The 16,013-nt window shown below is 44.2% G+C and overlaps 1 protein-coding gene across 1 annotated transcript in view; it reads left to right on the top strand.

Annotated features, from left to right (window-relative positions):
- Dnai3 (dynein axonemal intermediate chain 3) overlaps nt 1-16,013 on the top strand; it is a 65,646-nt gene that overhangs the window by 21,238 nt on the left and 28,395 nt on the right. The window contains exons 8-13 of the mRNA XM_035451614.1: nt 274-464; nt 1,251-1,375; nt 6,816-6,905; nt 8,971-9,057; nt 10,827-10,955; nt 13,415-13,488. Of these exons, the coding sequence (XP_035307505.1) occupies nt 274-464; nt 1,251-1,375; nt 6,816-6,905; nt 8,971-9,057; nt 10,827-10,955; nt 13,415-13,488 (696 nt within the window). The remainder of the gene's footprint in view (nt 1-273; nt 465-1,250; nt 1,376-6,815; nt 6,906-8,970; nt 9,058-10,826; nt 10,956-13,414; nt 13,489-16,013) is intronic.

Here is a 16,013-nt window from a genome sequence, read left to right on the forward strand (position 1 = left end):
CAATCAAAATATCCCACAGCAGTAAACACCTTTAAAGAAGAGAGTTTTTTTTTTTTCTCTTAGAATTTTATCAAAAATAAACCTAAGTGTAGACATCATTTCCCAAAGAAGAAAATGGTGAGAGAAACTTCCAAGGGACTCATGCAGCACCAGTTTGTGGTTATAAGCAATAATTGCTGTCATGGGCACACATGTCTCCTAGACCATCTTCGTGCCTATGTCATTGAATACTAAAACCCAGCATGTCTGCTACTTCTTTTTAAAATGAGACAGCGTCGAAATAGCCCTGCAGCAAAATGAAATTATGAACACCTTCATCGATGACTGGAAGAACCTAGCAGAGGAAGAAAGCACTTTTGGGGACAAGTCTGACACCCACCTTAAAGAGTACCAGTCCTTTACAGACCTGCACAGCACCATGGAGAAGATGGTTACCTGCGTCGCATGGCACCCAACCATCTACGGTAAGGAAAAAAAGGCCAGGGGTTCCCTTTTGTTCTGACTTTAATATCTAAAACTGAAAACAAATTGATTTCAGCTAAGCATGTAAAAACTTCCTGAGTGCCAGGCCCCTGCCAAGCAAGCACTTTCCATGCCTGCACTTGGGGAAAAGACTTGTTCAGGTCACTCGGCTGCTAGGGCAGTGAATGAAGAATCTGCCTTTCCCTGGAGCCTGTGACACCCATGCTGAATTCACTGCCCCCAACACTGCAAACAGACCTGAACTCAGCAGCTCCAGGAAAAGCAATGTGTTCAAGGGTAGCCATGAAAAGAGAAGTCTCTACTCTTTCTCCCTTTCATCCCTCCTCACTGGCATTTTTCTTGTTAAAAATCTTTCTTGAAGTCTGGAGAGATGGCTCAGTGGCCAAGAGCATATACTTCTCTTGCAGGAGACCAGAGTTTGTCCCCAGCACCCACACCAGGTGGCTCACCACCCCTGTAACTCCAACTCTAGGGGATCTGACACCTCCTACTGGTCCCCATGGTACCTGTACCCATATGCACCTACCACACAGAGACAGATACAAATACTAAAATACACTTAAAAATACAATAAAACCTTTGTTTTATTACCAAGCCTTCCGGGTCAGCTGTCCATGCTAACTGCACGCAGTCAGTCTGCAACAGCTAAATTTTGAATGCTGACTGACATGCGACTCGTGCCTGTAACGTTAAATCACCACAAGCCCAAGGTGGAGGCCTCTCTGTGGACAGGTGCCTCTGACGACATTCACTTCTGTTTCAACCAGGGCTCATAGTCGTGTCTGTGGCCGTGCGTCTCTCCTACGAAGAGAGGGTCCAGTTTTCCGGTAAATTACTTCTACAACCATCACTGATTCTCTTCTGGAGTTTCTCTGATCCCATACACCCTCAGGTAACAGACGGGCGTTACACCAAAAGCTCAGCTTTTTCAAATACCACCACGTTTGTTACCATGTCTTTAGAAAAATGTTAACCGCAAATTATTTGATGATCTCCTAATGTTATATATCCTTAGAAAATAGGATTTCTTTTGTCACAGCTTGCCATCACTTAATCTGAACCAAGCTAAACTCCATAGTCATTTAATTGAAAGTTTATTGGACCAGTTTCAGAAAGTAACCCCGTGCTACTGGGGACACGGCTCAGTCAGGAAACTGTCTGCCACGAAAGCATGAAGACTCAGTTCAGATCCTCACAAGCCACGTAAAGTGCCACCTTGTTTGTCACATCTGTAACCACAGTGCTTGGGATAGGAGATGCAGGGTCTCTGGGGCTCACTGGCCAGTCAATTCAGGACAATTGGTGACCTTCAGGTTGGGAAAAGACTGTCTCAAAACTTAAGGTGGAGAAGTAATCGGGGACATGCAACCTCCGCCCTACATACATGCATGCATGCAACTGCACATATGTGCGCACACACACACACACACACACACACACACACACACACACACCTACACACACACACACACAGAGAGAGAGACACACACACATGCACACGTGCACACATACATGCATGCATGCAACTGCACATATGTGCACACACACACACACACACACACACACACTGACACACACACACATGCACACGTGCACACACAATTCTTTGATGGGTTTTATTTAAATATTGAGATATTCAAATGCAGATAATTTTAGTTTCCTAAAAATTCCCTAACCCTAACCCTAACTCTATCAACCAGTAGGGGTTGATAGAGTAAAAGAAGCGGGTAGGAGGGTAACAGGAACAGCATCCCAGAATAAAGTGCAGGATCCTTTCTTCAGTCTCTCCTTTCCTGGCAGCCCGACATCAAGGGGGTCCAAAACTTAGAACTCTTCAACCTTTAAATAGTTAAACTCAAACACATTCCCATGAGCGTCCCAAATACACGCACACACATTCAACACAAACCCCTATCATGCCGCATAACATGAGACTGGCGGCTGGACTCATTTCTTGTTTCCATTTTCTGCACAGTAACACACCTTACTACACGGTGCTGTGGACATTATGTTATTTCTATGCCCTTAGATGGAATAATATTCCATTCCTCTGAGGGTCCTAATTATTGCAGAATAGGAGCTTTCCCTAATGAGGTCTAGTTCCCTTTCTTCACTACTTCTGGATTAGGGCAGCTCTGTTCTAATGGACCGTGCAAGTTCTGTTATAGATACAGATGTTCTAGTGGACCATGCGTGTTCTGTTATGGACGCGGATGTTCTAGTGGACCGTGCGTGTTCTGTTATGGACGCGGATGTTCTAGTGGACCGTGCGTGTTCTGTTATGGATGCAGATGTTCCAGTGGACCGTGCGTGTTCTGTTATAGATACAGATGTTCTAGGGGACCGTGCGTGTTCTGTTATGGATGCAGATGTTCTAGTGGACCGTGCGTGTTCTGTTATGGATGCAGATGTTCCAGTGGACCGTGCGTGTTCTGTTATAGATACAGATGTTCTAGGGGACCGTGTGTGTTCTGTTATGGATGCAGATGTTCTAGTGGACCGTGTGTGTTCTGTTATGGATGCAGATGTTCTAGTGGACCGTGCGTGTTCTGTTATGGACGCGGATGTTCTAGTGGACCGTGCGTGTTCTGTTATGGATGCAGATGTTCCAGTGGACCGTGCGTGTTCTGTTATAGATACAGATGTTCTAGTGGACCGTGCGTGTCCTGTTATGGATGCAGATGTTCTAGTGGACCGTGCGTGTTCTGTTGTGGATGCAGATGTTCTAGTGGACCGTGCGTGTTCTGTTATGGATGCAGATGTTCCAGTGGACCGTGCGTGTTCTGTTATGGATGCAGATGCTCTAGTGGACCGTGTGTGTTCTGTGTTACGGATGCAGATGTTCTAGTGGACCGTGCGTGTTCTGTGTTATGGATGCAGATGTTCCAGTGGACCGTGCGTGTTCTGTTGTGGATGCAGATGTTCTAGTGGACCGTGCGTGTTCTGTTATGGTTGCAGATGTTCTAGTGCACTGTGCGTGTTCTGTTGTGGATGCAGATGTTCCAGTGGACTGTGCGTGTTCTGTGTTATGGATGCAGATATTCTAGTGGACCATGCGTGTTCTGTTATGGATGCAGATGCTCTAGTGGACCGTGCGTGTTCTGTGTTACAGATGCAGATGTTCTAGAGGACCGTGCGTGTTCTGTGTTACGGATGCAGATGTTCTAGTGGACCGTGCGTGTTCTGTTATGGATGCAGATGTTCCAGTGGACCGTGCGTGTTCTGTTATAGATACAGATGTTCTAGTGGACCGTGCGTGTCCTGTTATGGATGCAGATGTTCTAGTGGACCGTGCGTGTTCTGTTGTGGATGCAGATGTTCTAGTGGACCATGCGTGTTCTGTTATGGATGCAGATGTTCCAGTGGACCGTGCGTGTTCTGTTATGGATGCAGATGCTCTAGTGGACCGTGTGTGTTCTGTGTTACGGATGCAGATGTTCTAGTGGACCGTACGTGTTCTGTGTTATGGATGCAGATGTTCCAGTGGACCGTGCGTGTTCTGTTACGGATGCAGATGTTCTAGTGGACCGTGCGTGTTCTGTTATGGTTGCAGATGTTCTAGTGCACTGTGCGTGTTCTGTTGTGGATGCAGATGTTCCAGTGGACTGTGCGTGTTCTGTGTTATGGATGCAGATATTCTAGTGGACCATGCGTGTTCTGTTATGGATGCAGATGCTCTAGTGGACCGTGCGTGTTCTGTGTTACAGATGCAGATGTTCTAGAGGACCGTGCGTGTTCTGTGTTACGGATGCAGATGTTCTAGTGGACCGTGCGTGTTCTGTGTTATGGATGCAGATGTTCTAGTGGACTGTGCATGTTCTGTTATGGATACAGATGTTCTAGTGGACCGTGCGTGTTCTGTTATGGATGCAGATGTTCTAGTGGACCGTGTGTGTTCTGTTATGGATGCAGATGTTCTAGTGGACCGTGTGTGTTCTGTTGTGGATGCAGATGTTCTAGTGGACCGTGCCTGTTCTGTGTTATGGATGCAGATATTCCAGTGGACCGTGCGTGTTCTGTTGTGGATGCAGATGTTCCAGTGGACCGTGCGTATTCTGTTATGGATGCAGATGTTCTAGTGGACCGTGCGTGTTCTGTGTTATGGATGCAGATGTTCTAGTGGACCGTGTGTGTTCTGTTATGGTTGCAGATGTTCTAGTGGACCGTGCGTGTTCTGTTGTGGATGCAGATGTTCTAGTGGACCGTGCGTGTTCTGTGTTATGGACGCAGATGTTCTAGTGGACCGTGCGTGTTCTGTTATGGTTGCAGATGTTCTAGTGGACCGTGCATGTTCTGTTGTGGATGCAGATGTTCTAGTGGACCGTGCGTGTTCTGTTATGGTTGCAGATGTTCTAGTGGACCGTGCATGTTCTGTTGTGGATGCAGATGTTCTAGTGGACCGTGCGTGTTCTGTTATGGATACAGAGGCTCTAGTGGACCGTGCGTGTTCTGTTATAGATGCAGATGTTCTAGTGGACCATGCATGTTCTGTTATGGTTGCAGATGTCCTAGTGGACCGTGCGTGTTCTGTTGTGGATGCAGATGTCCTAGTGGACCGTGCGTGTTCTGTTGTGGATGCAGATGTTCTAGTGGACCGTGCGTGTTCTGTTATGGATACAGATGTTCTAGTGGACCGTGCATGTTCTGTTGTGGATGCAGATGTTCTAGTGGACCGTGCGTGTTCTGTGTTATGGATGCAGATATTCTAGTGGACCATGCGTGTTCTGTTATGGTTGCAGATGTTCTAGTGGACCGTGCGTGTTCTGTGTTATGGATGCAGATATTCTAGTGGACCATGCGTGTTCTGTTATGGATACAGATGTTCTAGTGGACCGTGCATGTTCTGTTATAGATGCACAGATCAGAATGCTAGATCTCTAATCCTACACTTACTTTACCACAAGTAATGCAGGCCTCTGTCGTGAGAGGACAATGTCCTAGTGGGTCTACACAGAAGCGCACTACTCTCCACTCTGCCACGGAAGTGCAGCCAAATGTCCAGTCTGTTAGACAACTCTCCTTACCTCTGATTTAAAGAACAGCTTGAAAAAGACAAGCATGGGCTGTGGAGATGGCCCTGTGGGCAAAGCAGGTGTGTGAGAGTGAGAGCCTGAGTTCAAACCCCTCGCCCTCGTATAACTATTGGGTGGGTGGCTTGGTGACCATCCTGGGATCCCAGTGCTCTTGAGGCCGAGGTAGGGGACCTTGGGACAAGTTGGATAACTAAAGATAGCTGAATTGACTGATTTCAAGTGAAAGAGCATGTCTCAATAGATAAGGTGGAGAAAGATCAAAGAAAATAGTTGGCATCAACCTCTGACCTACACACACACACTCACACATACACACACACTCACACACACACACACACTTATGAACACACACACTCACACACACTCACACACACACACTTATGAACAACACACACACTTATGAACACACACACTTGTGAACACACACACACACATGTACACATGCCACACACATATGCATATGCATAAAACAGATGCCTTTAAGGGATAATACAATTTATTTACATTTTCTAATCAAAATTATGATAGTATTGGTATTTTTACTTTCAGAAGTAGAGCTCTCTCTAAGATCCAGGAAGTTCCATAAACTAGAACAATTCACCAAATCCAGTTGAAAACTCCAGTGGGACTGGGAATGGTAGTGTGAGCCTTTAATCTCAGCACTCTGGACAAAGGGGCAGCTGGATCTCTTTGGGTTCAAGGCCAGACTGGTCTACACAGTGAGTTCCTGGACACCCAAAACTGCATAGAAAAACCTTCTCAAAGAAAAGAAAGAAAAAGAGAATCCAGTTGGAAAACTTTCCCTGGGGTCTGTCTTTTGGTGCTGAGTGTGTGAATAATAATAGCCATGCATCTAGCTTGGTGGTGACATTAACTTAATGATTTAAAACTTGAAATATTTGCCAACATAATTTCCAGATTCTCCCACTCCGGGAATTTTCTTTTTAACTGCCCACTGTGTGCTTGAGTAGATATTGCAGAGAAGGAAAACAATTATCCTCACAGGGTTTATCATCTTACTCTTCAAAATCCCATATTCTTCTATTTTAAATATGATAACATATCCCCAATAGTTATGAATCCCTTGGGTGGGTGACGGAAGGAACCGGATCCCTGAGGGACCAAACCCACCAGTCTCATAGGTGGGACCAATGTCCATGATAAAATTCAACAAAAGTGCCTCTGAGGGCTGGCTCAAGTGTGCATTGCTTATAGAAAGCTACAAAATTAGACTTCTACCCATCTCAATATTATTAATAGGTTTTCTTGTTCTTTTGTGATTGGTGGGGTTGACTTTAGTTGATGTTGGAGAGTCCAGATGACATCTTCTGCTTTGAGTTCTGTCCGAGTGACCCTAATATCATCGCTGGAGGCTGTATAAATGGACAGGTAATTGGGAATTGCCTTCAAATGTTTATTGATGCGCTAAGAAGTTTGATTTTGGTAACTTTAGAACTCAAAGGGTCAGTGTGGCACAGGGAAGGCAACTTGGCCATGTGTCAATCATTCTGTGAGGTCCTGAGTAGAAAGTATGTCAGACATGGTATCACCACTTGAAGTGTTCATGGTGTAATTCAGTTAGAATAACAAAACTCAGTTAAATCTATCCTTTTTCACTTATTCAGCCCTGACCTACTTGCCTAGGAATTGGCCTCTTAAGATGAGCTCTTTTATATCAATTCACAATCAAGAGAATGCCTCATTGACATGTCCACAGGCCACTCTGACCAAAGGAACTTCTCTCTCTTCCCAGATGACTTTATGTCAAACTGACAATAAAAACTGCCTTTCAGAAAAGTGGCCATGGCTTTAATTTCCCTGAGGCTATGTAGGAATCGCTAAATAATGCAGAATGCAAGCAGCAGAAATTCACTGGAAAATATACATCAACTACATCATTGACTCTGGATGCAGTTGGTACTACATTTCCTTTATTTTTCTTCTAAGGTATCTAATTTATACCACATTGAGTTCTACCCTCCAAATTTGTTGTATTGGGGAAGCCTTTCTATGGTCTAAGCTTCAAGTTATTTCAATCCAGTAAGTTTGACTGTTAGAAACCTCACTTGGAGCACAGGGTGTAACTAGAGAGTGTTGCCCAGCATGTACGAAGTCCTGAATTCAATCTCTCAGAGAACGGTGGCACACACCTGCACTTCCAGCACTTGGGAGGTAGAGGCAGGAGGATCCAGAGTCTAAGGTCATCCTTGGCTGCATAGATAGCTCAACTTCAGCCTGGGCTACATGAGACCCGATCCCAGTTAATAGAATAGAATCAAGGAATCTGTTCTCCCTGTGTGTGGCTGAGAAACCTCTTTAGTTTAAACTCACACACAGCAGTTTCCAGGTCAGGAAAATAAATGCCTCCCTGTTTTTCTCTCAACAGCTACTGAGATTGTAGTAATGACCCAGAGACCTTTCCTAAGCCAAGAAAATCTGAAGTCCTTTGCATTTGTGACAAAAAAAAAAGTTATGCCATTGTTTTAGAATATTTTAGAAAAGGACTCTATGTAATAAAATCACTCATGGTTCTCCAACATTGACATTCTGTTAACATTTATTTTGTGTACTGGCATGCTAGTTATCCATTGACAACTACCCAAGCTTGGGGATATATATATATATATATTATATATATTATATATAATATATATATCTACTTTGTTCTTGTTTTTGAAAGAATGACCATCAGGGTAACATAAAAATCCTGAGTTAGCAGTTAGAGGCAATTAAGATGTCTGTCTTTCTTCCCCATGATTGGATGTTCGTACTTAATTCTTAAGAATCTGGGTAAATTTTGCCCCACCCCCACCCCACGTCTTGAAGCAGTTATACGTAGACTCAGAGCAGAGCAAAGGTCAAAATCTTACCAAAGCATAGGGAAGTGCATGGTATTTGTCTTGCATTTATTTACTCAATAACAGCATCCATGAACATAGAGCAAAGAGTTGCAGATACTGATGGAGAGATGAAAACATTCTCTTCCGTATCTGCTCTACAAGTTGTAGTATGAATAATAGAAACCAAGAGACAGATACTGGGGTTCAAGCTGAAAAGCAGAAAAGCAAAGCAGCCAACCACTAGAGAGTTCTTACCTCTAGCAAGGCTGGGCAATCCTGTCCTCAGCATGATTGCAGTCTGACTACAACATGAGACCCTGAACGCCTGTCTTATATGCCTCTCTAGTGCTGGGGTCAAAGGTGTGCACCACCACTGCTTGACCTCTATGGCTGTGCTTAGATTTGCATTCTCATCTTCAGGCAAGCTTTACTAAATCATAAACAAAATATCACCACAAGAAGTTGTGAGTTAGTAGGCTACAGGCTAGATTGGATTACACCCTAAGGTGATTGATTTTCTCAGACTGTATACCACTCACTTCCTATAAAGCAATCTCCCAGGCCCAGGCCTCTATATCCTGAAAACGCTATCCTGACCTTTCTCTCTGTTTTAGGTTGTCCTGTGGGATATCACCTCACATGCAGATCGCATAGAAAACATTAAGGCTGGTAGCAGCAGAAGTAAAAAGGCCACTCTCAAGGTTGGCTATCAATAGCTTTTCACTCACAAGGATGCTTTTATCCATTCAAGAGTGTAGCAGAATTGAGAGCACGGGAAGAGGGGGGAGGGAGCTACGAGAATGAGAAGGGAAGAAGAGGAAGGATGCAGAGGTCATGGGGGACCAGAAAGGTTGAGTCAGGGGAAGAATAGAAGAAAGGCTATTCGATAGGTAGGGTTTTAGTTGGGGGGTGGTAGGGGGGGAAGGGAGGGAGAAGGGAACTGGGATTGTCATGTAAAACAATCTTGTTTCTAATTCAAATAAAAAAATCTGAAAAGAAAAACAAAAAGAGTGTAGAAAAAAACGCATATAACAGCTGGGCATTGGTAGTGCATGCCTTTAATCCCAGCACTTGGGAGGTAGAGCCAGGAGGATCTCTGTGAGTTCGAGACCAGCCTGGTCTACAAGAGCTAGTTCCAGGACAGCCTCCAAAACCACAGAGAAACCCTGTCTCAAAAAAAAAAAAATATACCAAGTTTTTAATTTTTTTAAGATTTATTTATTTATTATGTGTACAGTGTTCAGGCCTGCATGTATGCCTACAGGCCAGAAGAGGGCACCAAATCTCATTACAGATGGTTGTGAGTCACCATGTGGTTGCTGGGAATTGAACTCAGGACCTTTGGAAGAGCAAGCAGTGCTCTTAACCTCTGAGCCATCTCTCCAGCCTCTCTCCAAGATTTTTAAAGACTCGGCATAAGAAACACGGCAATAATTTTATTCTAGCATCCTTCACATCTGCTTGCAGGCATTGTCCTGAATCACTTTTTTATGGCGGTGTTCACTAAAGACGCAGCAAAACAGGTTTCATTGGCCAGCACAATTTTATGGGGTTCTGTCACTGTGTTTATTTTTTGAGACAGGGTTTCTCTGTGGCTTTGGAGGCTGTCCCGGAACTAGCTCTTGTAGACCAGGCTGGTCTCGAACTCACAGAGATCCACCTGCCTCTGCCTCCCAAGTGCTGGGATTAAAGGCGTGCTCCACCAACGCCCGGCCACTGTGTTTATTGTTAAAGAAAATGAAGGAAGCAAATAATTTGTCCAAAGATGGAAGGACGAAAAGGCTGGCTATCCAGGTGGCATCTCACAAGCTTGGCCATGCCACCTCACCTCTCCAAGAGTCAGTTCACATGTATAAGATGAAGGGGTGACCATGGGTAAAAGTGCCTATCACCTATCTTGATGAGCTGAGTTCCATCCCTGAGACCCACATGGTGGAAGGAGATATCTGACTCCCTCCAGCTGTCCTCTGACATCCACATTCAAGCACACACACATACATGTACACTTGTACAAAATAAATTAAATAATGTGAATTTTAAATTAAGAAAATACGTTATGATTCTGTGAGGCTGTGGATTCCTTTGGCAGTGCTGGGAAGAGCAGTCAGCCTCCAGGTCGGTACTCACCCTCCATATCCCGAATCCCTCCAGCCCCACTTCTCCAGCCTTGGGATCCATAGGGCTCTCAGTGAGCAGTGGTAGGATGTATTATGCGTCCCCATACCCATGGAAACACTCCTTCAAGAATAGATTGGGCAAAAAATCCTTGGCAATTTAGTGATTAAACTGCATTGAAAGGGCAAGTTGGTAAGTCTGTTACTGAATACCAGGAATACTGAAACACTAATTTGCATTTTTTCCCTTAAATGATATGACTCTGGATTTTTCTATTTTAACTGCAATAGTCAGTAAAGTGGAGTTCACCCATCAGCTCTCTCTGAAATGTAACTTTCTTTTAACATTTCTGTAGCCTATGTTTCTCCTTGAACCAGACAGCAACAAAGAAGCAATGTACATCAGACACTGTGCAGTGTCTTCAATAGAAAACGGACATAGAAAAGTAATCACAGACATACACTGGCTGCCAGACTCATTTGAGGTGAGCGTTGATGGCTGGGTGGGTCCTGGGAATCAAATCTTGGTCCTCTAGAAGAGCAGCCAGTGCTCTTAACCACCAAGCCACCATCAACCCAAATTCTGTTAGGCGTGCGTGCGTGCGTGCGTGCGTGCGTGCGTGCGTGCGTGCGTGTGTGTGTGTGTGTGTGTGTGTGTGTGTGTGTGTGTGCGTGCGTGCGTGCGTGCGTGCGTGCGTGCGTGCGTGCGTGCGTGCGTGCGTGCGTGCGTGCGTGCGTGCGTGCGTGCGTGCGTGCGTGCGTGCGTGCGTGCGTGCGTGCGTGCGTGCGTGCGTGGACCTGCTTTGAACTTCTTATGGAGTCAAAGATGGCCTTTCTGATCCTCCTGCCTCCTCCTCCCAAGTGTTGGGCTTACAGAGGTGTGCACCATGCCCAGTGTATTTGGTGCTGCTGGAGTTGAAGTCAAGGTTCTGGGCACACTTGGCAAGCACTGTACCCACTGAGCTATCCACAGTCCCTCTTGAGTTCATAAAATATATTTTCCTAGCTTCTGAAATAGTATTGTTGTTCTAGGAGCTTTCTCTAGCTTACTCTCTGTTGCTGTAATAAAATGCTTTGACTGAACCACCGTAGGAAAGGGAAGGGTTTATTTATTTGTCTTACACTTCCATCCTTGAGGGAGGACACGATTGGAAGCTGAAGCAGAAACTTGGAGGAATCCCACTTGCTGGCTTTCCCACTGGCTCCTTCTTGGACTCAAGCTTAGCCAACTTTCTTGTTTTGTTTTTTGTTTGCTTGTTTTCCACAAAGGGTTTCTCCTGGTAGCCTTGGCTGTCCTGGAACTTGCTCTGTAGACCAGGCTGGCCTCAAACTCACAGAGATTCATCTGGCTCTGCCTCCCGAGTGCTGGGTTAAAGGCATGCACCACTACAGCCCAGCATTATGTAGCCCAGAATCACCCTGTTAGGGATGGTTCTACCCGCAATAAGTTGGGCCCTCAGGCACCAAGGAATAAGATAATTTCCCACAGACATGCCCACATGGATGCCAACTGGATCCTGGCAATTCCTCAACCACTGTTTTCCTATTATTTGACTCTAGGCTATGTCGAGTTGACAAAGATAATCCAGACAGAGTTCTAAATCTTTAAAATGTAAGGCTCTAGAGTGATGAATCTCTGAGACCCTCAGGGTGGACTTAATAGACTGAGAGACTCTTACTCTATCAAATCCAATGGAAGTCGACATTCAGCACCCAACCAAAAAGGGTTGGGAGCTGAGGGTGGGTCAACCTGGTCTACAGTTGCCAAGCTGGTGTGATGCCTACAGGACTGGCTACAGCATCTCATCATCACTCAGCCCTGCTGGATGCCCATCACTGTCCACTATTTTACTCATGAAGCCTATCAAGAAAGTCATGCTCCCATATACATTTGAGAGAGTCACCTTCACAAGTTGCTCCCAACCCTTTAGCCTCCTCAACAAGCAGTTAATGGGGACTCTGGACCTTGTAGGACCATGAGAGGAGCCTGAAGATCCTCTGTGTGCTTGCAGAGTTGTCAGTAATTTGACAGTGGACACCATCAGTTTTGTTTTTTCCTTTTATTATCCTTTAAAAAGAATTGGTGAGTTTAGGCACACAGGGTCTCTCTATGCAGCCTTGGCTGTTCTGGAACTCTCTATGTAGACCAGGAATTAAAGGCATGCACCACAATGCCCAGCCACCATCAATTTCCTTTTCTGTTGAGCTTGCTTGTTTAAGAGTCTCATGAAATCCATACTGGTCTCAACATTTGAAAAACTGGAAGGCCTGCGTTTCTACAGCTAGTGAATAGTGAAATGATGTGTACCGTCTACATGTTACAAAATGTTCAAAGCTATTTGTGAATGTGCTGTTAAATTCTAGCTATGTGAATTGGAAAATCTGAGAATCAACATCGATATGCATCTAATTAAAACTACATAAAAATATAACATATAAAATATAAAACTATAAAAAAATTCTGTGAAAAGAAAGTGGATAAGAATTCAAAGTAGAGTTGTATTTGATCTTAAAACTCAGATTCCAAATGTCTATGATAGTGTTGATGATATTTTAACAAAACTTTTTTTTTTTTTTTTTGGTTTGTCGAGACAGGGTTTCTCTGTGGCTTTGGAGGCTCTCCTGGAACTCACTCTATAGACCAGGCTGGTCTCAAACTCACAGAGATCCATCTGTGAGCCTCTGCCTCCCGAGTGCTGGGATTAAAGGCGTATGCCACCAATGCCCAGCTCTTAACAAAACTTTTTTAAAGAAGAAGACTTTTAAGGAAAATAATTATGAGAAAAATCATCTCTAGCTACTCAGAATTTACTTTTTTAACCATAGTTTTTATGTTTTGAGACTCTTATATATGTCTGATGGCTAGGGAAACCAGAGGCAGCCTTAGAAGGAATCTACTACTATTCATTTACAGAATTTTCTTTTCTTAAAACACATTAAACAGATTAACAGAATGGGCTGTGTCTTTGAAAATCGGAGTGGCATCAACTGTCAGCTCGTCACATGCTCTGCAGACTGGTAAGTGTCACTTCAGATGTTTCCCGGTCCCTTCATATGCCATGTTCATGTCACCTCGGTGTCCCTGGAACCCATGTTTCTTTTCACTCATTCAATGACAGCAATAGGCTATTACAGCCATTGCCCTTACGTAACTGAGAACTGTATGGACTATTGCTGGAAAGGGTGTTGCTGCCATTTAAAATAAGTGAACTTTTGACCTGGAGCAGCTTGGTGTGTGTGTGTGTGTGTGTGTGTGTGTGTGTGTGTGTGTCTTTAATCCCAGCATTCAGGAGGCTCCAGTAGGCCAGGACCTATGAGTATGAAGCCAAGTGGTCTACAAAGCAAGTTCTGAGCCAAAAGAAAACAACAGAGCTTTGTATGGAGATAAATCTGGAAACAATAAGAAAGCAGCAGCCAGCAAGAAGGCTTAACTGGTAAAAAGCCCTTGGCAGAAAAGCCCGAGTTAGAGTCCTGGAACTCCGAGTGGAGAGAGCGAGCTCTCAACATTGTCCTCTGCCGGCCACACATGCATCATGGCCTGCCAGGTCCATGCTCAGACACCTCATGCACACAACAATAATAGGAGTAGTAATAACAATAATAGTAATAGTAAAGAAAATACTTTTAGAAAATGAACAGCTAGCTAGGCTTTGCCGTTGATATCAGGACATAGCATTATCCATAGTTACTCTGCATCATCATACCCCATATTTGTAGATTTATGGTATATGCTGTTTACATTCCGTTTATCTCACAGATATTAGGGTTATCCAGCGGTAACAGGAAGCCTTCTTAAAAGTAGAAGACTGCTGGCATAATTTGATGGCCAGGTCAGATAAAATTACATCTGCCCATCTATAGAATTAATAATTCATAGCAACAGAGGAAATGGAATACTTATCTAGATAAGTAATGCTTATCTAGCCTCCAAATGCTAGAAAAGAATTGCTATTAAAAACAGCTTTGTAAGCCGGGCATTGGTGGCGCACGCCTTTAATCCCAGCACTCGGGAGGCAGAGGCAGACGGATCTCTGTGAGTTCGAGGCCAGCCTGGTCTCCAGAGTGAGTGCCAGGATAGGCTCCAAAGCTACACAGAGAAACCCTGTCTCGAAAAACAAAAACAAAACAAACAAACAAACAAAAACAGCTTTGTAGATTATAATCAAAGCATCCCGAAGACTGAAGCCTGAGAATTATGGATTAAGTCCCTCCTGAGCTATATGGTGAGGTCCTATTTTTTTTTTTTTAATCTTTGAAGATGGGTGTTGTTGTTTTACTCTTTTTGGCTCTTTGGAGGGCCCACTATCCAGCTCCCAAATAAACACACAGGTGTCTTATTTCTTTCTCATGAATGCCTGGTCTTAGCCTGGCTTGTTTCTAGCCAGCTTTTCTTAACTTAAATTATCCTGTCTACCATTTGCCTCTGGGTTTCTACCATTCTCTACTCTGTATACTTTTCTTTATTCTTCTTGTTATGGCTTGTTATGTAGCTCGGTGGCTGGCCCCTGATGTCCTCCTCTGTCTCCCTTCTCTTGCTCCTCTTATTTATTCTCTCTGCTTGCCAGCCCTGCCTATCCTTTCTCCTGCCTTGCTGTTGACCATTCAACTCTATTTATTTATTTATTTATTTATTTATTTATTTATTATGTATATAACATTCTGCTCCCATGTATATCTGCACACCAGAAGAGGGCACCAGATCTCATAACAGATGGTTGTGAGCCACCATGTGGTTGCTGGGAATTGAACTCAGGACCCTTGGAAGAGTAGTTGGTGCTCTTAACCTCTGAGCCATCTCTCCAGTCCCCGACCATTCAGCTCTTTATTAGACCACCTAGGTGTTTTAGACAAGCAAGGTAACACAGCTTCACAGAGTTTTACAATGCAACACATGTTTGCATCATTAAACAAATGTTCCACAGCATAAACAAATGTAACACATATTTAACTAACTCCATAGCAGGGTGTGGTGACACACAACTTTAATCCCAGCACTTGGGAGACAGAGGTAGGTGGATCTCTGTGAGTTTAAGGCTAGCCTGGTCTGCATTGTGGGTTCCAGGACAGTCAGAGATGCATAATGAGACCCTGACTCAAAAAATCCAAAAAAACAACAACAACAACAAAATCCCTTGATATGGACAGAAATAATGACACATTGTGCAAGAGAAGCTGGCAAGAGCAGAAGCCATAGATCCAAGAGATGGCCTTGGGGACTTTAACAACCACCACTAAAATCATGTTCTAATGGATGGACATATTATATATGAGTTGTACTTAATAATGTGTTTATATTACCTTTTAAAGCCATCAGTTTCCAAACTGAATTCCCATGTATCACCATCAAGGCACCATACGAATGCTATGGTTTTGCAAATTATAAAACACGGTGCTGGCTGAGCGTTGGTGGCGCACGCCTTTAATCCCAGCACTCAGGAGGCAGAGGCAGGCGGATCTCTGTGAATTTGAGATCAGCCTGGTCTACAAGAGCTAGTTCCAGGACAGCCTCTAAAACCACAGGGAAACCCTGTCCCGAAAGAAAA

The sequence above is a fragment of the Cricetulus griseus genome (genome assembly GCF_003668045.3).
Source record: "Cricetulus griseus strain 17A/GY chromosome 1 unlocalized genomic scaffold, alternate assembly CriGri-PICRH-1.0 chr1_0, whole genome shotgun sequence".
Taxonomy (NCBI): Eukaryota; Metazoa; Chordata; class Mammalia; order Rodentia; family Cricetidae; genus Cricetulus; species Cricetulus griseus.